The sequence below is a fragment of the Geotrypetes seraphini genome, chromosome 4 (assembly GCF_902459505.1).
Source record: "Geotrypetes seraphini chromosome 4, aGeoSer1.1, whole genome shotgun sequence".
Lineage (NCBI taxonomy): Eukaryota > Metazoa > Chordata > Amphibia > Gymnophiona > Dermophiidae > Geotrypetes > Geotrypetes seraphini.
Window position 1 is genome coordinate 107,413,984 of NC_047087.1, and position 23,479 is coordinate 107,437,462.

The 23,479-nt window shown below is 41.9% G+C and overlaps 2 protein-coding genes across 4 annotated transcripts in view; one reads left to right on the forward strand and one right to left on the reverse strand.

The window, feature by feature from the left end:
• Positions 1 to 1,445: 1,445 nt before the first annotated feature.
• FAM162A (family with sequence similarity 162 member A) lies at positions 1,446 to 23,441 on the reverse strand. Of its 3 annotated transcripts, none has more exons than XM_033943495.1 (5): positions 23,307 to 23,441; positions 21,596 to 21,733; positions 14,207 to 14,315; positions 6,020 to 6,128; positions 1,446 to 4,816 (listed from the first exon to the last, which is right to left on the reverse strand). In XM_033943495.1, the coding sequence occupies exons 2-5, from the start codon at positions 21,687 to 21,689 to the stop codon at positions 4,718 to 4,720; spliced, it is 411 nt and encodes a 136-aa protein (XP_033799386.1). In that variant the 5' UTR covers positions 21,690 to 21,733; positions 23,307 to 23,441; the 3' UTR covers positions 1,446 to 4,717. The 3 variants fall into 3 exon arrangements, with proteins under 3 accessions (XP_033799386.1, XP_033799384.1, XP_033799385.1); XM_033943493.1 differs by lacking the exon at positions 23,307 to 23,441 and adding an exon at positions 22,988 to 23,092; XM_033943494.1 differs by lacking the exon at positions 23,307 to 23,441 and adding an exon at positions 22,562 to 22,589.
• CCDC58 (coiled-coil domain containing 58) overlaps positions 23,347 to 23,479 on the forward strand; it is a 53,320-nt gene continuing 53,187 nt past the window's right edge. The window contains exon 1 of the mRNA XM_033943496.1: positions 23,347 to 23,478. Coding sequence (XP_033799387.1) covers positions 23,428 to 23,478 — 51 coding nt within the window. The 5' untranslated portion in view covers positions 23,347 to 23,427. The remainder of the gene's footprint in view (position 23,479) is intronic.

A 23,479-nucleotide genomic window follows, 5' to 3' on the forward strand; every position in this document is an offset into this window, starting at 1 on the left:
TATAAAGAGCAAGGGGGAGAGGGGGCATCCCTGTCTTGTTCCCCTTCCCAATGCAAACACATCAGAGGACAACTCATTAACTAAAACAGTAGCCTGTGGGGACTCATACAGCACCTGCACCATATCCAGAAAGGGACCCCATACCATAACCTTTTAATAGAACAAATAGGCCCAATGCATACAAACGCCTTACACGCATTCCCATAAATTTATTCTGTCCGTAATCAAATTTCAAAACAGGCTTTTAGTTATATTATCTTTTCTATATTAAAATCATCTAAATTTTTGTTAAGTTTCTTTCTTTTCATATTGTATATTATTATTATAATTATTTCCTGTTAAACTTACAAATATATAATTGCATTAAGCCATTTAATATCTTCATTTGCATTATAGAATGTCTATTACATTCTAGTTCTATTGTAAGAGAGACGTTGAAAAGAATATATTTGAAGCTAATTAAAAACATTCTAAATCGTTGCATTTTGAAATATAGTAAATTTCTTCTTCAAAGTTATTTTTTCTCTATATAATCAATATATGATAATACAATATATTTCCATCAGTTCTAACTAACAAGTTAAAGACATATTATTCAAAATTAGGATGACATAGGTACTTCTTGAGTTTGAATAAATTTCTCCAGTTTCTCAGCATCATCAAATGTAAAAGTTTTATTTCCGATGGTAACCTTCATGTTTGCGGGATACATTAAACCAAACTTTGCACCCATCTCTCTTAGTTTTGGCCTCAATTCCAACAACTTTTTCCTTTTTATCGCTGTGTTTTTAGCAAAATCAGGAACAAAGTGGATATAAGCATCTTGATATTTAAGACCTTTATTTTGCTTTGCTAGTTGAAGTATTTCTAAGACCTGTTGGTGGCGCAATAATTTGAATATAAATGGTCTTGGTCCATGTTGATTTTCTCCTCTCTTCATAGGCACTCTATGTGCTCTTTCTACCTCTATGGGATATTTTGTTTTTATCAGAAGTAGTTTGGGTAACAGATTTTCAATAAAGAGTACCGGATTTCCCTTTTCTGCTCCTTCCGGTAGTCCAATCAAACGGACATTACTTCTTCTTTCTCGATTAGAGTAATCTTCAATCTCTTTAGTAAGTATTTCTATTTTTTTTCTATCCGTTTGACTGTAACTTGCTTCTTCTACAAACATCATTCTTTCTTCTAAATTTGACTTTAATTCCAGGAGATCCATTTTTTTGTTTAGTGTTGAAACGTCCTCTGATATATTCGTAACTTTTTTTGTTAAAATTGATAGCATTTCTTTTATTTCCTTTAGTTCTTTTATTACTTCTATATCTGTCATTTTTGAACCTGTCTCCTGTTCCAGTTTTGCTCTTTTACTGCTACCAGCCATCGCAAAGTCATTCTTGTTTTGTTTTCCTGTTGCCATCTTTTTATCTTATCTTCTTTATTTAATCCAAGTTTTTTTTTTCTTTTTTTTTTTTTAAATTCTTTTAGACTTTTTGCAGACTTTCAAGGTCTTTTTCTTGGAGCTCACTTATTAGCCGACCTTCCTCATGCATGTCCAAGCCACGCCCCGACAACCCTGATCTAATATGTCCAGCTCCCCACAGAACTTAGTGTATAGTGCAATGCTTCTCAATCCAGGCCTTAAGGCACACCCATCCAGCTAAGTTTTCAGGATATCCCCAATGAATATACATGAAAAAATCCAGCAAGAAAGGACACAACACATGCAAATCTCTCATATGTATAGCAGATATCCTGAAACCCAATTGGCTGGATGTGCCTTGAGGACGAAGTACTGCTGTAATGTGTTCATGATTAGGGTGGCAAGAGCCTACAGTGCAGGGTAGTAGGCTAACTGCAAGCCCAAAGTGAAGGGGGGAGGAAAGGTGAAAATCAGCAACTTCCATTTCACTAATGCAAGTCTTCTTCCACCACCCTTTTTTCTCTTCTACAGTTCTCTTGGGTAGAAGAGTGTCTGACTTTGGTGCTGCTCTCTTGCCCTTCCTTCCCATCTACATAAAACAATTGTACTTCCGCCCAGTTATACACACATCTCATTAGCCTCTCAGACTCCCCCTGCCCCTGAGTACACTCTTCTCTCTTTCCTTCACACAGTATTCAGACTGAAGATCAAAGTCAGCAGAGGAGGTGGTGGGAAAGGAAGGCAAGAAGAGCTGATCTCCAGCATGGGTAGGAAGAAGAGAGAATATTGTATCAAAAAAAGGGAAGCAGATATTTAAAAAAAAAAAAAAGTTGTCATTACTACAAAATGAAAAGCAGCACACCATTTTCCATCCAGCTCCTTAGCATATGTAGGGTAGGGGGGGGAGAGAGGGAAATCACATAAAATAGACCCCAAAATTTATGCACTTTCTGCACCCAAGAATTTAGAAAGGTGATATTTACACACAATACCAAAAATCTATTTGAAACAATATTCTGTAGATTGATATGTAATTTATAGAGCACATATTTTACAAGTGGTGTACAAAGGGGCAGAGCCTGGGCAGGATGCTCATTTACACACATTGGTACCATTTATTGAATCTAGCCCTAAAGTTAGATGCCAGGATGAGCTGTGCCAAGCTAGTATTCTCCTCTCTCTAAAAGGCACACTGGGAGGAATATTTACAGATACTAGCTTAGCTGCATTTTGAGCCTCACTTTGGGCATGAGCACTTATGCCTGCCAAAGGCTGGCATTCAAACACAGGCACCTAATCTATGGAAATGCCCTTCATCGGCCCAAGCCACTCTTGTGGACACACCTCCTTTGGAGTTGCATGCTATGAAATTTAGGTATGCCTGTTAGAAAATAGGGCATAAGGCAGATACATGCATAATTCCTAATTTAGGTCAGTAAGTGATTGATAGCACCCAACTCATTTACATGAATCTGGTGATAACGTATAGCAGTGCCTCTTAAACTAGTCATAGAAACAGAGTAGGACGTCAGGAAAGGGCCGTCGGCCCAACAAGTCTGCCCACTCAACGAACCCTTCTTCAACAAGAACCCTCCTTCTAAGCATTTCCCAGGAGCGAACCCACATGTTTATTCCATCCTTCCTTGAAGTCTAGCGCATTACTGGCTTCAACTACCTGATGTGGAAGACCACGTCAGGTAGTTGAAGCCAGTAACACGCTCGACTGAGAGCAGTCAGGTTTTCAGGATAGCCCTAAGGAATATATATGAAAAGATTTGCATGTACTGTCTCCTTGGTATACAACTTCTCTGTCATGTATATTCACTGTGGAAATCTTGAGGAATAGGTTGAGAGCCACTGGTTGACAGGTAATGTACAGTACAGACATCAACTTAAGTACAACTCGTACTAAAGAATGCAGTTGCAGCTTCATTTAATTTCAAAGAGCAGTATTTCCAGTGGCAGAGGCTCCCTACATGTCTCCTGTAACAGATGCATGGCCACATTACAAACAGTGTATGGTGGTACATGCTATACCTTAGAGGGAACACTGCTAGGGTCAGTTGGTCCTTTTGAAAGCTGGGAGTAGAGGTACGCAGAAAGAATTTAAGTTCTACAAGTTCTGCATTACTTACAAATCTGACTTAAGAACACCTTTAAAGATGTAACTCGTTCTTAATCTGGGGCCTGCCTGTACTCTATAACTTTTAACCATTTAGGCATGTGTACTTACACCAACTCTATGGCTGGGGTAAGTTCTGAAGCCTAAACTTTTACACATGTATTTAAGGAGTTATACTGGCAATCTGTAAAGGAAAGCAAATCACCTACTGTTTCTTGAAAGGAGCCCATTATAGAATAGCCCTCAATGCATGTAACATTTCTTTGCTAGGAAAAGGAGGTTGAAAGTAGATGCAGACAGCAGTGAGAGAAGGCATTCTTTACTTCCTTTAAGTAACTGTATCTTTAATAAGTTTAAAACAAATCATGCTGTGCACACTTCCAAGTCAGAATTGCAGGAAGTTTCCTGCTGTTCTGTTGGACATGCTGGTTTGTTAGCCCCCATGTCCATAACAAAGCCTTTTACTTAGTGGTATGCAATATTACCATCATCTCTACTAGCAAGCCACTATGTGAAAACGCAAATGCAACACTGATGCCAGTTCACACACCTTTGACCTTTTCTGAACTGAGGAACAAATTCCTGCAAGTGCTAGGACCATATTCTAAATAATTAAATTAGGAATAGACGCTAGATTCCTCACAGTGAAAATGTAAGACAAAGAAACACTCATTATTAATAAAATTAGCTATGTTCATGCCTTGAACTACACAGCACAGTGATATGTGCTAGGGGGTTCTTTAAATTTTGTGCTAACTACGTAAAGGATGCTTATGGTCTCTCCCTGTGCTATATGCACTGTTTCTCAAGCAACGCAAATACCATTCAGTAGTCATGTACCTACTGGAGGTTTCCAAGTGCTTTCCTTGGTGGAAATTCAATGAAATAAAATTTAAGAGAGATAATACTTAGTTTTAAGATGGCCAGACATGGTGAATCATTTCTCCCATTCTCTGCTGGAGAAAAATGCTTCATATTTCTGGCCCACAACATATCATCAATTAAGAATACTTTCAAACAGTAATCTAAGGTGAAACAAAAAGGGACGCGGAGACAAATGTAATGTGGACATTAAAAATTAAATTGCTCTACTGTTATTTCCCTACTTTCCCAACTCAGTATACAGTAGGTATGAAGCTTAACACATATTTCTTCAAGTCTCTCCCCCAGTCAAGTTTTCAGTTTGATCTTTCTGCTTGCTCCTTCCGAGCCTCATCTTTCAAGCGAGCTTTCTTCTCTATATTCCATCCGGTAAGGGATTCATTCCTACTGGCAGCCTTAAAGGATGAAGAAACAAAACCTACAATTAACATTGCACTGTACTAAAACACATAGGATGGGGCTGGGGTGCGTGATCAACCAGTAGATTGCGAAGGCAAGAAGAGTCGATCATGTGATACTCGGGTTGCCTTTGCGTTCTACCTGCTTCCCGACGCAGTAAACAGTACACAGAAGCGCAGGGCCGACAAGCCTTCCCCCCTCCTGACGTCAATTCTGACATTGGAGAGGAAGTTCCAGGCCAGCTAATCGCTGCCTGGCTGGCCTGGAACATCCTCTCCAACGTCAGAATTGATGTCAGGGTGCAAGGCTGGTCAGCCCAGCGTTTCTGCATTCTGTTTACCACGTCGGGAAGCAGGGAGAGCTCAGAACTTGGTGGCTTGGGGGAGGGCAGGGAGAAAGAAAGACAAAGAAAGAAAGGGGGCATGGAGAGAGAGAGAAAGAGACTGAAGGAAAGAAAGGGAGGGTGCAGGGAGACAGACAGACAGAAAGAAGGGGGTGCAGGGAGATAGGAAGAAAAAGTTGGGGGAGGAAATGAGGGCTGAAGGAGAAGAAGCATACAGGAGGCTGAAAGAAGGGAAGAAATATTGGATGCACAGTCAGAAGAAGAAAGTGCAACCAAAGACTCATGAAAATCAACAGACAACAAAGGTAGGAAAAATGATTTATTTGCAATTTAATGATCAAAATGTGTCCGTTTTGACAATTTATATCTGCTGTGTCTATATTTTGTACTATGGCCCCCTTTTACTAAACTGCAATAGCTGTTTTTAGCGCAGTGAGCCTATGAGTGCCGAGAGCTGTGCGGGGCATTCAGTGCAGCTTCCTGTGCTAAAAAAGCTATCGTGATTTAGTAAAAAGGGAGGGGGTATATTTTGTCTTTTTGTATAGTTGTTATTGAAGTGACATTACATAAAGTCATCTGCCTTGACCTCTTTGAAAAAAGCCCAGAATAGAAATGATTAACATTTTTTCTGTATACAGTGTGCTTTGTGTTCTTTTTTTTTTTTTCAAAATTTCTTTTAAATTTTTATCATTAGATCATTTTGACTTAGTCATTTTAAAAGTAGATCGCAAGCCCAAAAAGTGTGGGCACCCCTGCCTTAAAGGATGAGAAACAAAGCCTACAATTAACATTCATGCACTGTACATAGGATGGGGCTGGGGTGTGTAGATGAGATATAGGCGATGCAGGCACTCACTCTTTTTCCTGAGATGACCATAGCGATGCACCCCATGATACTGAGAGCGATCATGATATAACTAATCTTCACACGAACTCGGTTCTTGGCAGCATCAATCATCTCATGTCTCAAAAGAAGAAAGAAAAGCAGATAAGGTCCTGTGTTCCCCTCTGTTCCTCTACCCTGTTTCCCTGAAAATAAGCCATACCGCAAAAATAAGTCCTAGTTAAGACTGACCCCCGAACCCCCTCTCCCCCCCGAATGTCCCTGAGATTCCGACTCCATCCCTGACACTAGTTCTGCCCAATTCACCAAAAAAAAAATACTCGTCAATTCAGTGACCCCTCCACCCCAGTGAGATCTGACATACCTCTGCTCCAAGGCTTCCTAAAGCAGCAGCGGCGGCAGCACTGTGAATAGGCTGCTTCATGATGACATCAGTGATGCAGCAGGGGGAAGGCCTCAAAGCAGCCCATTCAGAGTGCTGCTGCCACTGCCGTTTTTTGAGGCCTTGGAGCGGAGGAGGTATATTAATCAAACGGTGGGAGGGTGGGTGAGGTTCTGCTGCGTAGGGGGATGGGAGGGAGGGATAGAAAGATGCTGCACAAGATGATGGGTGGGGGGAGAAAGGAAAGAGGAAGAATTGGTGTGGAGGAGAGGAAGGGAGAGATGATTATTTTACCTGAAAAAAAATATGACATGCCCCCAAAATAAGCTCCAATGTATTTTTTGGACCCAAAATTAATTTAAGACACTGTCTTATTTTCGGGGAAACACTGTATTTGCCGACATTATCTAGATACAATATTTTCTTCTGCTCTTAGCACTTAAGTATCATGCCATTTTATATCATCTATTGGGTCCAATTCTCTCTAAGCTGATCCTTGCTCTTATGCAGGGAGAAGCAGTTTGCAAATTAGTTATTAATCTCAGCCTGCCTCCCCCCCCTCCTCCCCACGACGTCATTTTTTGATGTCGGCCCCATTTTGTTTTTTCGTCTGCCACGTCATTTTGTGCCCTTTTAACAGGACGGTAAGATGCGCTGGCAAAGTAGGGAAATAACAGGAGAGCAATTTAGTTTTTAACGTCCACATTACATTTGTCTCCGTGCCCCTTTTTGCTTCACCTTAGATTGCTGTTGGAAAGTATTCCTAATTGATGATATGATGTGGGCCAGAAATATGCTTTATTCTTGGGAGTTGGGTGGCCAACAATTCACACTGCACAGCCCTGAGAAAAACATTTGTCTCCTAACTTAGATCACAGACCAGCTGACCTCTTCAAACTTAATGGTGAAAAAGATGAAAACCATGTGATGCTTCCCCTCCTCCACCTCCACCTCCAAGGATCACATGACATGATGATTTAAAAAGGGACTGCATAATTAGGACTGAGCCTTTTGAGTGTGGTGAGGACAGTGTGAGCAGAAAAATTTTTACCCTCATCTCAACCTTGCTGCCTCTTTATGACACTGATATACTACCTTCATGCATGACCATTTTCTCTCTAGACTAGCCCACAATCAAGTTTCTTTCCAGTTCCCCTTCCTTTTTACACTGTTATGACTCCCTTACTGTCCCCTCCTGCTGATTTAACCATCCCCAATGTCTCCCCAAGCCACTGAACCCCTTAGCACCACACCACTCTTTAACCCTATTGCCTCTCCCTTCCTAATCCTCTACCTCTTCTCTAAAGATCCAACTCTCTCCCCGAGTGCACCTCACCCACGTCGCAATAGCAGGTGCCCCCTTACATCCCCGTCTTCCTCCTTATCTCGCTCTCCACTGGGGACATCAACCCCAATCCTGGCCCTCCCAACTCCTACCCTACTCAGTTTACCTTACTCCTATGGGCCAACCCGTAATATAACCAACCTTATTTATTCTTCTTCTCATCTTCTCCTTCCTGCCCTTCTCCTGTGCTCCATGGAATGCCTGCTCCATTCTCAACAAGTTTGCCTACATCCATGACTTCATCTCGCAATCTTTCCATCTACTCTCACTAACAGAGACCTGGATCTGCCCTGATGACTCTACTGCAGCTGCTGCCCAGTATCATGGATACTACCTTCCCCCCCCCCACTTAATGCCTCGCCTAGTTGGTATAGGTAGGTGACGGTGTTGGGTTGCTACTCACCCTCTTGCAGATTTCAACCCCTTCTCCTACCACAATCCCAATGCTCTTCCTCCTTTGAAGTCCATTCCATTCCATATTTGCTCCTCTACCTCTCCAAGTAGCAGTCATCTACTGAACACCCAATACATCACACTCTTCCCTCCTCACTGAATGACTCCTGGCTCTCCTTCCTCGAGCCCTCATCCCCTTCAACTTCAACATCCATGTCAATGACCCCTCCAACTCCTTCACTTCCAGGTTCTTTACCCTATCATCCTCATTCATTCAATCTCCAGCTGTGCTCCACCACCCCTACACACCAGAAAGGACGCTGCCTGGACCTAATCCTTTTCTCCAACTGCTCAACCACCAAATTTTACAATACCACCCTTTCCCTCTCTGACCATCATCTGTTAACGTTCATAAGTCATCACCCCACCCCCTCCAGTCCCACCTAATCGCCACCAATACGTTCAGGAACTTTCAGGCTATTACCCCTGGCGCCCTCTCCACCGCTTTCTCATCCCTCTATTTAGCTACTATATCACATAAGACTGTCAACAAAAACATCTTCTCCTATAATACCATTCTCTCCTCTAGATACCCTTGCTCCTCCAATTTTACGCCATGTTAGGCATGCCAAACTCCAACCTTGGCTGACTCCCTGCATCCGCTACCTGCACTCCTGTGCCCGTTCCGCTGAATGTGTCTGGTTTAAATCCCATGCCGACTTCATACACTTCAAATTCATGCCGACATCATTCCAGCCTGCCCTCACTCAGTAGCCAAACAAGAATACTAAACCCACTTAAACCATCTCTCTTAGCTCCAATCCTTGCCATCTCTTTACCACACCACATCATCAAAAAACCTGGACCCCTTTCAGGTTTCTATTTTTCCCTCCCTAATGTTCTTACCATCTATGGTTCTTCACTGTACCTTAAAACTCTGAATTGTAGTTCTGTCCCTTCTTACCTTGAGTATTGATTAATCTGCAAGTCTGTTGGTCTAACCCATCAGACGACGACTCCTCCCACTTTACCTCGCTGGTAACCTCCCCTATAAATTCCTCTGCTTTGCACGCCGCAAAGGAGCGCACCTAAGGAGCAGGTCCTGCTCCTTTATGCGCTCCTTCATGCAGTTCCTTCATTTCTTATTAACCTCACGTTATAACCCTCATCCTACTTCACCCTCGTTCACTTTCTCCTCCCTTCTTAGACCCTTTTGTCTTTTTCTCAATCTATATATCTTTTTCTTCTTGATTTTTCACTGCTCAGAATTTGCCTCCTATATTCTTTCATTTACTACTTCAAATACCATGTCTTCCATCCCAACTATCTGGGGCCGTCGCTATGCCGAACCCACATTTTGCAAAAATCAAGTCAAACCTCACTCAAGACAACTCATTTCCATCCCACTTCATTCCCCTTCCAACTCCTGTCTTAATCAACTCCATCACTCCCTTACATTCAACTCCGGTTTAATAAATGTTCGCTCTATAAAAAATAAACATCATTTAATTCACGATATTATTATTCAACATAACCTTCATATTCTATGTCTTACAGAAATATGGTTAACTCAGGGAGATGATGCTTACATCACTCAGGCTTGCCCACCTAATTATAAAGCATTTTTTCAACCCCGCTCTAACAAAAAAGGAGGTGGACTAGCAATTATTTATCATGCTTCAATTCCTCTTCAGGTAAATACCTCCAACCTTTTTTCTCACATTCCTATTGAATCTCTCCAATTTTCAATTAAACTTCCCTCTCCTCTTAACTTTCTCCTTATCTATTTACCCCCGCCAATTACTAAAATCTCTCTTTCATCTCTTATCTCCACTCTAACCGATTTCAATATCGCCTATCCTGAGTCAATAATTCTTGGAGATTTTAATATCCACTTTAACTCCCCTAATCACTTTAATACTTCTGAACTCTTAACTTTGATAGCCGACTTTTCACTATCACCTCTCATCCATACGCCCACTCATTCTGCAGGAAATACTCTGGACATGATCCTATGCCCAACCACCATGACCTATTTTTTCCATAATTTTGATTTCATCTCTGTACCATGGTCAGATCACACTCTAATTATTTGGCAATCAAACATTCCAACTCATTCAAAACTCATCAAACAGACAAATAATTCCTCTTTCACTCGTAATCTAAATAACATAACTCTCCCCGCCATTCAATCCTCCTTTGACCTAAATCTCAAAGATTTCTCTTCCCTTTCAATCACAGAACAATTTTCTAATTGGGAAACTGCTACGAAATCCCTACTAGACTCATTAGCTCCCAAATCTGTCAAACAAAATAAACCCACTCCTAACCCTACCTCAAAGAAACACCAACCTTGGTTTAATGAAAACTTGATCCTCCTCCGTCGACAGGTCCGTTCGGCAGAAAACAAATGGCGTAAAACTCTTTATAACAGTCACCTTCTTTCTTATAAAGAAAAAGCTTCTCACTACAAAAAGACCATTCAAAAGACAAAAAAAGACTACTATTCAAAACTTATCTCTACCACTAGTAATTCATCCACTCTCTTCAATATTGCACAGTCTCTTTCAAAATATTCTAAAAAAAAAACTTCCTCCTCCTGCTTCAACTTTACCATCTGCCGATGAACTATCCCAATTCTTTGACAACAAAGTCACTACTATCCGAACTTATCTCGGACCTTCTCTTCCTGCTTTTTCGGCTCCTACTGATAATGATTTAACTTTCCTACCTCTCAGTTCTTTCTCTAATTTCAAAGTACCCTCACTAACCCAATTATTCTCCATTTTACAATCTATAAATTCTCCCAATAACATTACAGAAAGTTTTCCTCCACACTTTCTCAAAAAATTATTTTCTTTTTTCGGTCCTTATATAAGGGAAATGATTTCCAAATCTTTTTCTGATTGTTGCGTCCCTACTGCATGGAAAACAGCTCTAGTTTTCCCTAAACTTAAACAATACAACACTGATCCCTCTTTACCTAACAACTACCGTCCTATTGCCAATCTGCCTTTAATTTCTAAAGTTACCGAAAAAATTATTCATTCCCAATTATCAGAATTCTTCGATCAAACACATGCCCTACATCCTTATCAGACTGGTTTTCGAACTTCACATTCCACATTCGTTACTTGGTCTCATTACAACTATACAATACTCCCACGACCATTTAAAATCAGTTATACTAATCTCCCTTGACTTATCTGCAGCATTTGACACCATTGACCATTCTCTTCTCTTATCTAGATTAGCAGATTGTAATATCACAGGTCACGCTCTTAACTGGTTTATATCCTACTTTCATCAACGTAATTTTAAAGTTCATGTAAAAAAACCAAACTTCTTCTCCGGTAACTCAAACTTTTGGAGTTCCTCAGGGCTCTATTTTATCCCCGCTACTATTCAATATCTTTCTATCCCCTCTTCTTTCTCTTGCCCAATCATTAGGATTCTCAATTTTCGCCTATGCCGACGATATACAGCTGCTTTACCCGATAAATACTTCAAACTCCAAACTCTTCAGATATTAATGATCTAAATACCAAATTAGATATTATAAGTGATTGGCTCTTCTCTAATAAACTTTCACTCAACGTTGATAAATCTTGTGGTCTCCTCCTCCCCATTAAAAAATCCGAAACATTACCAGGAACAATTTACATCAAATCCACGCCCTTACTTATGGATACTAAAATAAAATTACTAGGCGTTACCTTAGATAGAGATCTTACTTTTCATGACCACATAAGTTCAGTAGTAAAAACTTGTTTCTTTAAATTACGCATCATCCGTTCACTCAGTTCTATTTTAAATACTGACTCGATTAACATCTTAATTCATTCCTTAGTTATTTCCCACTTAGATTACTGTAATTCTCTTTTAAATGGACTACCCCAAAAAGAACTTCGACCTTTGCAACTCATACAAAATACCGCAATTAAACTCATTTACAAAATAGGTAAGTTCGAACACGTCACCCCTCTTCTTAAAGAGGCTCATTGGCTCCCAGTCACACACCGTATAATTTATAAAATCATACTGCTCTCTTTTAAAATCAAACTCTCCCACTTGCCTTTATTCCTCGATAAATTATTAATACCCCAAAGTTCTCCCCGTTCTTTACGATCTACTGACCAAAAACTCCTTTTCATTCCATCTTTAAAAGAATCCTACTATACTAGGAAAACTAATTTTGCTATAACTGCCCCCACATTATGGAATTCTCTCCCTCAATTTCTCCGGGATGAAATTCACTTACCAAAATTTAAAACTAATCTTAAAACTTTCCTATTTCAAGATGCCTTTGACAAATCTTAATCTTTACTTTATCTATTTAATTATTTATCTTTTTCCCAAAACTATCCTTTACTTCAGCGCATATCTTTTATACCATGCACCCTTATCCTTCATGTTCTATCCCTTCCCTCTATCTCATTTCTTCTAATATTATGTAACTTTTCCCTTCCATCCCATTCATCCTCACGGTCATGTTTGTCAGTATATGTTTAATATGTTTTCTCTAATCTTTCTAATACACTAATAACTAGTTCTTACTTTCCTATTTTAAATTTTATTGTTAACCGGTCAGATATTTGTTTTATGATCGGGATATTAAAAACTAATAAACTTGAAACTTAAATTTTAAATTGTATATCTAAATATGTTTATATTTTTTTAATGTTGTAAACCTAAATAAGCGATTCATCAAATTAAAATAAACTTGAAATACCCCTCCAACTATCACCCCCATCTCTCTCCTCCCCATTATGTTTCTTATTAAAGCTTTCAAAGCCTTAATTTAATCAAAAACTAAAAAAGGTTAACAAGCTCAGAATAAATTCTAAATGTTTACAGGATCCAATTTCAGCTCCACTGGAGCTTTAGACAACAGGCCTGCCTGGATGGGTGGGGAGAGGGCTGGCACCAGTAATTTTTTTTTTAAAGGTTATGCCAGCATTTTTCCCTCCCTTCCAATCCCCCTCCATCCTGGTTCACTACTTGCCACAGCAGTAACAGAGAGAAGGAAGAATTCTGGTGGCAGGCAAAAGGCTGGATTGGTATCCTGCTCCTGTGCTGCGTTATTACTAATTCTGCTCTGCTAACCACAGGTCCTTTTTGCCATGACAAAATGACAGATCTGTGGTTGACACAGCAGTATTAACTTGATAACCTGACAGGAGTAGGAGACTAATCCAGCCTTCTGCCTGTCACCAGAAGCCTTCCTTCACACCCAGGAAAACAGCAGAAGGCCCGACACAGGAGCAGGAGACCTAGCAGTAAGTTACTGCTTCACAAGGTGGTTCATATGCATTCAAACTAAGAGGGTGCAAGGAGTGGGGGTAGAGTACTTAAGACCGTTTGTTTACACTAGGCCTGGCTGTCTTATGACAGCTCTGCCAGATGAAACACCCTCCCACCCCCCTCAAGGGTGCTATAGACCAGTGTATAGCAAACAAGTGTGCCTCCTGAGATTTCAGGTGTGCTGCAATACACTGGTGAGGACAGTCATCTATGCTGACTGACTTCCTACAGGACGTGCCTCTCACAGCGAGAGTCACATCCTGTAGAAGTCAGTCGGAGCGGATGACTCGCCTCCTGGCTAGCATCTCTCCTCCTCTTCCTGCACCTTCCGGATCCCTCTACCGAAGCTGTCATTGCCAGATGGGCCTCCGCACATGCGCGCAACATCATCACGTCAACATCAGTGCACTTACGGGTGCCTTCCGGCCAGGGCACTGGATTTAGTGTGCCATCGGCTGGAAAGTATGCGAGACACTGCTATAGACTTTTGTTTGAGCGAAGCTTTCTTATTATCCAGATCATCTCATCCCTCTTGTCTTTCCTTACATAAATCCCAAATATGAGTAACTTGAGCCCATTATGCCTTGTATTACTAAAGTGCAACTGAAGGGCTTATTTCCAAAACCTGCTAAGTCCATACCAGCTGCATTTGGGTTAGTGGGTTTTGGAAATAATCACCTCCCATTTCCACATTTATTTGACATGTACCAGACCAGATCTCTGCTCAGTGCAACAAGGCTTAGCTTACCAGGTATCTGAGAATGACGGCACTTACGAAATAATCTCCGGTATGTCCTCTTCTCTTTTGAAGCGACCTGCCCAGAGAAGTATCTTCTTCTCCCAAGGAGTGGGCTTGTGTCCTGGCACACCACTGTAAGCACGAACTAAAATAAAGGAAATATTGTATAATCAGAAGGAAGATCTATCACAAAAGTGTGGTAATTATATCTTGGGAGAAATTGAAGAAGTTACTTTTATTCAAGGTTTCAGTAGTCCTATTTAATTGAAAACAATAAATTTTTAGTATGCTCCCTCTGAAGATTGAAATAGTTAACTCCAGATCTTGGGCACAGAACGTGTGCTATTGATTAATTTTTTTTTAATTAATCCTACTCTAAGAATCTATAATAATAATAATAATAATACCTTAGCGCATGCAAACTACAATAAACTCCATGCCTTCGTGCCACATTAAAACGCATGCACAGAACAATAGAACCACCGAGCAGGGAAGCGTCTCAGCGCACGATATGCAGTTGGTATTCCAGAGTGAATGGGAACTGATTTCATTGGACCAGGGTCCAAGCCAAACTTCAGAGGCAAAAGGAGAAGGAAACTAGGGGCTGGAAAAAAAAAAAAAAAGGGGATGTGTGTGTGAAGGGGCTGCAAAAGGGATATGTGAGAAAAGGGGGCTGGGGCTGAGAAAAGGGGACATAAGGGATATGTGAGATAAGGAGGCTTTAAAGGGGGGTTATTGGGAAAAAGAGACCTGATGTAGGAGGCTGTTAAAAGACGACAGTTCGTAGAAGAGGGAGCTTGGGACTGCAAAAGGTGAGTTGTGAGAGAAGGGGTCTGGGTCTGGATTTGGGGGCTGAAAAGGAAGACAGGTGCGATAAGGAGACTGGTGCTAGAACTGAGGGCTGGAAGAGCAGGTATGAGAAGGGGGTTAGGGGCTATAAAAAGGGAATGTGTGAGAGAAGGGAGCTGGGGATGAAAAGAGGGGGCATTTGAGTGAAAGGGGCTGAAGATAGGAGCTGGAAAAATAAGTGAAGATGCAAAAGCAAAAGTTGATGGGGAAAGGGGGAATGGAGGAGTTCTATGGAGGTGAAAGACAGAGAAAGAGGACAGATTTTTAAACTGGTGGAAATAGGGGAGGTAAAAGGGAAAATGGGAGCAAGACATAAGAATAGCCATACTGGATCAGACTAATCTATTCCAGCACCCATTAATGTAATGGGCTGAAACACTAGTTACACTATAATGTCATGCTTCTATTGATATGCAGGAGTTATGTAAAGTTATATTGTTTGTATTTTTGAGTACTACATGAACCTTCCGACCAGGTGTTATATCAGAAATAAAATGACCATCAACAGAAAAATAATAAAACAATATAGTAGCAGGCATCACTAGATTATTAGGAGAAAGGATACTACAAGAATGCAAATTCTGGTATGCAACATACTAAAGTCTATTTATTTCTCTAAGGATCGGCAGGATCTCAGCAGATGTGGTCTAGTGGTTAGAGCTATTTCCACAGCATTGAGGATGTGTTTGATCACAGACTCTGGGAAAGTCACTTAACCCTCCATTGTCCCAGGTACCACAGATAGGGAAAATACTTCAAGAGTGCCCAATTACTATTTGATGTATTAAACTGCTTTGGGTGAATCTCTTCATGAAAAGGCGGTTAATAAGTCCCAATAAACAGACTTCATCTGTCAGAGCTCAGGGTTAAAGTAGTGTAAACAAAACTTAAAAGCTTTCTAGAGAACAATGCTAACTTGAGGCAGATGCACAAAACTCCGGTGCTGTAGAGGAACAGCCCCAGAGAAACACTGCTCTGTTTTTAAAGACCAATGTTCAATCAACACTAACAGCAGGCAAATTATATGCACACTGTTAGTGTAGACCAGTGTTTCTCAACTTGGTCCTGGAGCACCCCCTTGCCAGTCAGGTTTTCAGGATATCTATGATACGAATGAAAATTTTTTTGCACAAAATGGAGGCAGTGTATGCAAATCAAATTTATGCACATTCATCGTGGATATCCTGAAAACCTGAGTGAAAAGGGGGTACTCCAAGACTGAGTTGAGAAACACTGGTGTAGACCATAGGTCAGTAAAGGGGTCCAAGCCTAACTGGCGAATGCCCTCAAGAGCTGTGCATTATATCCAGTCTAGATCCCTCCTGATAAATTCTCTGGTGGGCCAGTGGAACCCCCGAAACCCTCCAGACCTGAAGTTCCTGCGACTCCAACCTTCAGAAATTCCCTGGTGGTCCAATTGACCCCTCTGACCCAAGCCCCCTAGCAAATACATTTACTAGGCCACCAGAGCAAATCCCTCCCCTTCCACTTTTTTAGTTGGCGGCAGAAGAGCCTCCTCCCTCCTGCCTCTTCTGGGCCTGCCCTCATTAAAATGGTGGCGTTCAGACCCTGCCTAGGACATCCTGGGATGCACCAAGGGGGACCTAGTTACCATATAATGGGAAAAAAAAAACCTTCCTTATATGGTAACTAGGCCCCTCCCAGTGCATCTCAGGATGCACTAGGCAGAAGCTGGGTGCTGCAATTTGGATGAGGGCAGGCAGGAGTGAGAAGACCCTCCTCCTGCCTCCAATTAAAGTATGAGGAGATGGGAGGGATTTCACTAGACCACCAGGGCAATGCAATTGCTAAGGGGGCCTGGCCTAGCGGCTGCCAGGTCAAGTTAGTGGGAGGGTTCAGAAGGAATTTCTGAAGGGTGGGGGGGGAAGGAGGAGCCAAATCAGCACTCAAGCATTTGACAGGAAACAAAAATTAGCACAAGAGTAGACTAATTAACAAGCTAGGAGAGATCTGTATCTTTCGGCTGTTAGCGCAGGTGTTTTCTCTGTGCCGTTTTACTGAGAATTAGAGGGAATTATTAATGAGCTAATTTAAATACCAACAAGCTCATTGGCATAGGGCTTTTGGTCATTGCACAGTAAGGCAGTGACCAAAAGTCTCTGCATTACCCTCAAAATAACTTCAGTTAAATTAGCTAAAACTAGTCTAACTGAAATGTTGCCAGCAAAATACTTTGTACATTTGCCCCAGGTTCTTTTCCATAGATCTAATGGTTATTTTTCTAAGAGTTCTTATGAGCATTCTATTCTTGCTTTATAAATACTTCCTGCAGTCTCTGCCACTTCTGTTTCACTTTCTCCATAGAAAATCCTTTGGAGTTGTCAATGAATCCACTCGCTAAAAGGTAAAGTTTTACCATGAAGTTATTTGAAATTGCTCCAGTTATTTTTCTAGCAACATCCCAGAAACTAAAGGCAGCTAGGTCACTTCAAAACATTGCAGTGCCTTGTTAAATACCAATATTCACAATATGTACCTGTCCTGTCCCCAGCTGTACTACCTTCACAAACAGCAAGGCAACTTAAGAACATAAGCACCGTCATACTGGGACAGACCATAGATCTATCAAGCCCAGTATTCCATTTCAAATGGTGGCCAAACCAGGTCACAAGTACCTGGCAAGAAACTAAAAAGAGTAAAACATCTTAATGGTTTATTGACTTCTCTTTTAGGAAGTTATCCAAACCATTTTTAAACTCTGCTAAGCTAACCTGCTTTCATCAATGAATTCCAGTTTAATTACACATTGGGGCCAGGATTCTCAAAAACCCACGTTAAAGTGACAGTACTCTCTGCCTTTTTACCATAAGGTGTGGGATTCCTACTTGATCTGGAAAGAGTCTACTTGAGTGCCACAGGCTTTAGAACCTTGTTGGGTATTCCCTCCCTCTTCCCCCCCCCCCTTTTTTTTTTTCTTTTCTCTCTTTTCTTCGTTTTTGTTCGGTTCTGGATTAGTTAGGCTTGAGAACCTGTGTTTGTTTGCTGCTAATTACTGGGTGGGGGGGGGACTTAGTGAGGGAGATTCACGCTGTATACATATGTGAAGTTCTTTGGTAATTAGCTTTTTTGTTTGCTGTTTTGTGAATGTGTTGTATTCTTTTTGTGTTGCTTTTTGTAAACTATTTAAAAAAAAACCTTTAATAAACATATCTACAAAAAAAAAAAAAAGAAGCTGTCTGCTAACGCAGCCGTTTTCATACTGAATCTAAAAAACCCGAGACATCCTTTTTAAAAAAAAAAAAAAAAATCACACATGCAAATGAGCTCGACAGACAGCAGCAAAGATTCACTAAATTTGAATGTGCCCATCGCTGGTGATAGCAATGCGCACATGCGCAGAAAAAAAAAAAAAAAAAAGCTGTCAACGCTGTCAAAAAACAACAAAAAACAAAACACACAACAGTGGGAGAGATGCCACACTCTCCTGCTGCCCAAAAATCCCAGCTGTGCCCCCACCCCTTCCCGCAGCAGGAGAGATGCCCACTCTCCCCCGCTTTCAAGTGACTCCCCTCCCCTTACCTCAACATAGATGAGCCATAGGGAAGTGGACTAGTGCTGCCCGATTCAGGAAAAAAAATTTGATTCAATTCAGCCTATTGAATCGATTTGATTCAATTTTCCTGCCCAATTGAGTGTTTTTTTCCAAACATTGGGTGGGTTATTTTATAGCCTCTTCACCCCCTTTGCCCTCTCCTACCCACACTGGTCCTGTGGTGTAAACAAAAACAAACAAAAAACACTTTTCCTTTCTCTGTTAAATCCTAGCTCACTTTCACAGTCTAACACCAGCTCTGGAAGGACACACATTTCAAATCTGACATATTGTAATCACAAAACAGGAAACAAAATTATTTTTCCCATCTTTTGTTGTCTGGTCATTTTTCAAATCATGTTGGTCTGGTTGTCTTCTGATCAGGCTCTCCTTCTTTCTTTTTTCTCTGTGCTAACCATCCATCTTCCATCTCTGTCCTCCCCTTCTGTTTCCCTTTCCTCCCCTGGAGGTCTGGCATCTTTCCTTTTGTTCATCTCCATCCCCCCGCAGCTGCAGCAATGGACACCACCATCCACAGATCCACCATCTCGCCTTTTCTCAACTACCCTTTCATCCAGCATCTCTCTTCTGTGTCCCTGTTCCTATGCTCCTTCCATGTCCATCATCTTATCTCTCTTCCTTACCTCCTATATCCCCTTCCCCGGGTACAGGCTTTCTCCTACTATCTATCCTGCCATCCTGAACCCTGCCCACCTACTCTGGAGCAGTCCCTCTTGTGCACTTCACCTTGTGGTCTTGCATTTCTTTCTCCCTCTCTCCAGTACATATGTTTAGCCACCCAACAATAAAGGCCTGCCGATTCAAGAGATACCTGGACAAAACTCTTACTTTCCAGGCAGGTCAACAGAACGGTTGACTGGGTAACATCATTAAGCACTCCTCATCCTATCTTAGCTTTAGAAAACTAGTTAAAACAAACCTGTTCAACCGATTTGTAACCAAGAACTCTTAATGCCTTATCCCTGCTTTCTACTTACATGTACTCGATGTCCCTACACTGTGTTTATTACTCTGACTTTCTCCCTCTCTACTTGTATTCTCCCCCTCTACATGTATTGGATGACTTCATTGTAATTATTTTTGCTGATTGTCCAGCTCTTCTACTATGGCTTTGGCAGTATATAAGAATAAAATTATTATTATTATTATTAGTCCAGCACCTCTCCTCTGCTTTCCTTCCCCTCTTTTTGGTTTGGTCTCTCTCTTCCCTTCACTTCACCCCAGGTCTGGCAACTCCCCTCCCCTCTCATACTCTTTCCTCCTCCTCTCCCTCCGCAAGCCTGCATGTTCCCCCAGCTTCCCCGCTCTTACCTTAAGCAGCTAATACAGCAGCCTGCAGGATCGCTGGTACTATAGCAATCCCTGCAGCTGCCCGTCATCCTCAGCGGCACGTACCCTCTACTGCAATCCTGCCCCTGATGTCAGAGCAGGGGCAGGACCATAGCAGAGAGAACATGCCGCTGAGGATGACGGGCAGCTGCAGGGATCGCTTTAGCACCAGTGATCCTGCAGGCTGCCTTATTAGCTGCTTAAGGTAAGAGCGGGGAAGCTGGGGGAACATGCAGGCCTTTCTGACTAACCCTACCCCCTCAAGCAGGAGTGGCAGCGGACGGCCAGCAAAAGGCAGTACTACTGCTCCTGCTTTAGGAAGGCATGGGGGAAGGGTCGGTCATCGAATCGGGAGGCCGATTTTTTTTTTCATTGATTCAATTCACCCGATTCGAATCGAATCGGTGAATCGATTCGAATCGTGAATCGGGCAGCACTAATGTGGACACTCTCCTCCCAGCTGCTGCGTCATCTAAAATGGGCCTTCCCCTCCCCGGTGCATCTTGGGAGGGGCCTGAGGCTCCGATTGGTCCAAGTTGTTTAAGGCCCCTCCCATGGAAGAGGATTTCTACAAACTGGGCCAATCAGAGCCTCAAGCCCCTCCCCAGATGCACCGGGAAGGGTCCTAAGGCTATGATTGGCCCGGATGCCTAAGGCTCCTCCTATGGGGTGTCCGGGCCAATCAGAGCCTTAGGAATCTTCCCAATGCATTGGGGAGGGGCATGAGGCTCTGATTGTAAGTTGTAAAGGCACATTCCATGAAAACTCCAAGTTCCTTTCCTCCTTTAAGTGGCCGACTGATCCACCTCTGTCTCCCAGACCTCTCTACATCTTACCTGGTGGTCTAGTGGTGAAGCGGGGCAGGAGAAATCTTCCTACGCTCCTGCACTGTGCAGAGCCATCAACAAAAATGGCTACCATGAAACCACAGGAACTCACTGCAACCATTTTTGTTGATGGCTCTGCACAGGGCAGGAGCCTAAAATTGCTCCTGCCCCGCTTCACCGCTAGACCACCAGGTAAGGTATGGAGAGGTCTGGGAGGCAGGAGGCCGTTTCATAGGTGTGGAGAGGTCCAGGAGGCCGCTTCACCGCTAGACCACCAGGTAAGGTGCGGAGAGGTCCAGGAGGCAGGTCATAATCGGCCCTAAAAGTTATTTGTGATTTTTCCATATTCACGGGCCAGCTCTGCCCCTAACCTCAACAGACATGGAGGGAGAAGTGTATACCCATATTGCATTAAAAATCATACCTCAAACCCCCTTTCTCTACCCATTACGGCTCTTTGTAAGTTTTGAGTCAAATATTTAGGATAAATTGACTCTGCTTTAAAAAGGTTGCTGACCCCTGCACTAGATGGAAACACAGAGCTCCAGATTATTTTAAATTCAGACATTTATGGTTCAAGTTAAATTTATAAATCACATTATATCAAGTTATTTTTTAAAAAAACACCTTATGTAGTTTTATATTTACTTTCAAATTTAAAAAAATGAATAGTTTCTATTAATAGACCGATATCTTCACATTATATTGGATAACACTAAAATACAAAGTAGATTGCACTTATGAACTTTTAGCTCAACAGTTATTTTATTCTTAGAATAAACTGCTATAGGCACCAGAAGCTAAGCAACCTATAGAACAGGGTCTCATTAAATTACAATGACTCACCAATGGGTTTTGGTCTAGAATGAGACTGCAGGTTTTTTCCCTGGGACTTGGTATAAAAACCTCTTTTTGTATTCAGATCCAACGCTCTGCTCATCCTTGAAAAAGTAACATTTCTTTCAAAATGCCCAAGAGCATTCCCTGGAAAATAACAAGGACTTGATTAAAATACTGTAGTGCTTAGTAAGATTATAACTCCCCCCCCCACACACACACACACACAAATGTAGCCTCATTGATGCTATTAATTTACAAATATTGTAAAATCTTCAGTTGCAAAACGCTACAATATTTCCCTAGTAAGGAAAGTTTATATTCTTATTAACAAGAAGCAGTAATGATACTGTGGACTGTTCTTTTCGGATTTGGGGGGGGGGGGGGAACCAAACAAAAAACATGCAAGTGGCTGGAAAAAGGGCCTCTGTCTACTCTGGACTAGTTAATCTCATTATACACTCGGTGAAGGAGGCGTTGCCTCGACTTTCCCAAGGTCGCAGGCACAATATCAAAAGGTCCTGAACCTTATCGCACGTAGTGGGTCCTATTTTGATTCCACACTGAGCGAACCTTTTCCAATACCATTTTTATCATAGAAAGGAAGGTTTACAGTGCGACCACGCATTGTGGAGTCACAACTTTGTTTTATGATCAAACAGCGGCAAACTATTAGCCATATCACGCGCAAACTATGCAAAAGTGCTAAGCTTGTGATTAGGTTTAGCTGCTTTTAACGTCAATTTCTGAAATCCTTAGCCAAACCGATGAGGTGGAGGAGGAGCACCAGAGACTTTTTATCTATTTTGCCCAAGTTTTGTTTCACGGTCCATTTCCTCCCAGATTGTGGTGCAGTAAAACATCTGCTGTAAAAATCAGACACGGCGATTTAAAGGCGAATTTTTAAAAAAGCTTCCTCTACAGAGACGCTTTTACAATCTATGAAAAGGCAGCTCTCAACTAACTTTCCCCTACCCCTTTGTATCATCCTTAACCGTTTTCTTTTCTAAAATATTGTAGTTCACCCTCTTGTTTTCCGTTTGTCTGTGGATCTTGTCTGTGTTTTGGCTCTCGTTAATTATTTTAATTTTGATCCCCTGTATTGTATATCGCCTAGAATGTTAATAAGCAATTAATCAAATTTTTAATAAACCCTTGAAACCTTTACTCCCCTGTTCCGACTTACGGCTAAATTCCCCCCACCCACCCACCCCCTAGCTAAAGTGAAGAAAACAGAAAGCAGATAACAGGCAGCAGATAAGAATCATTTATTATCACCGAGACCTCCAACCCCTGTTAGAAGGTTCCATTCCCAACAGAATCTCTCTCACTTCAGCTGTCTGACTACCTCTGCAGAAAAAGCGGCACACGTAGCTTCCAAATTACCCATCAGTTTCTTACCGGCTTGTGCGGCCCCTCCCGGGCCCACCCGACGCAGCCACACACCCCACATCCCGACTAACAACGCAGTTACAACTCCAGGATTGCTGCAGGAACACAGACCCCCCCCCCCCCCCCCCCCCCATGTTAAGCCGCGACCCTCGTGACGTCAGCCGGCCCGGGGCTGTCCTCAGCACTGCCTGACATATATCCTTTACTAAACTAATTACTGTCATGCGTTCAAGAACTCGTCTGCCTTTATTATTCTGGCCAAAAATGAGCTGAAGATACATTTAGAAAATACTACCTAACGCTGTTTGTTTATCTTTATTCTACGTACCGAAATGAACTCATATTACTGAACTTTTATTGAAACTGGATGTTCATCTACCCGCAGGCCGGTTGGCTGGATTTCTCACCAGACTGATTGGAAGGTAGCAAGGTCCTTTAGCGTTCGCAATATGGCGGCGCCCAATGAAAGTGTGAACTGCGAGGATTTCGCGGAGTTTCAGG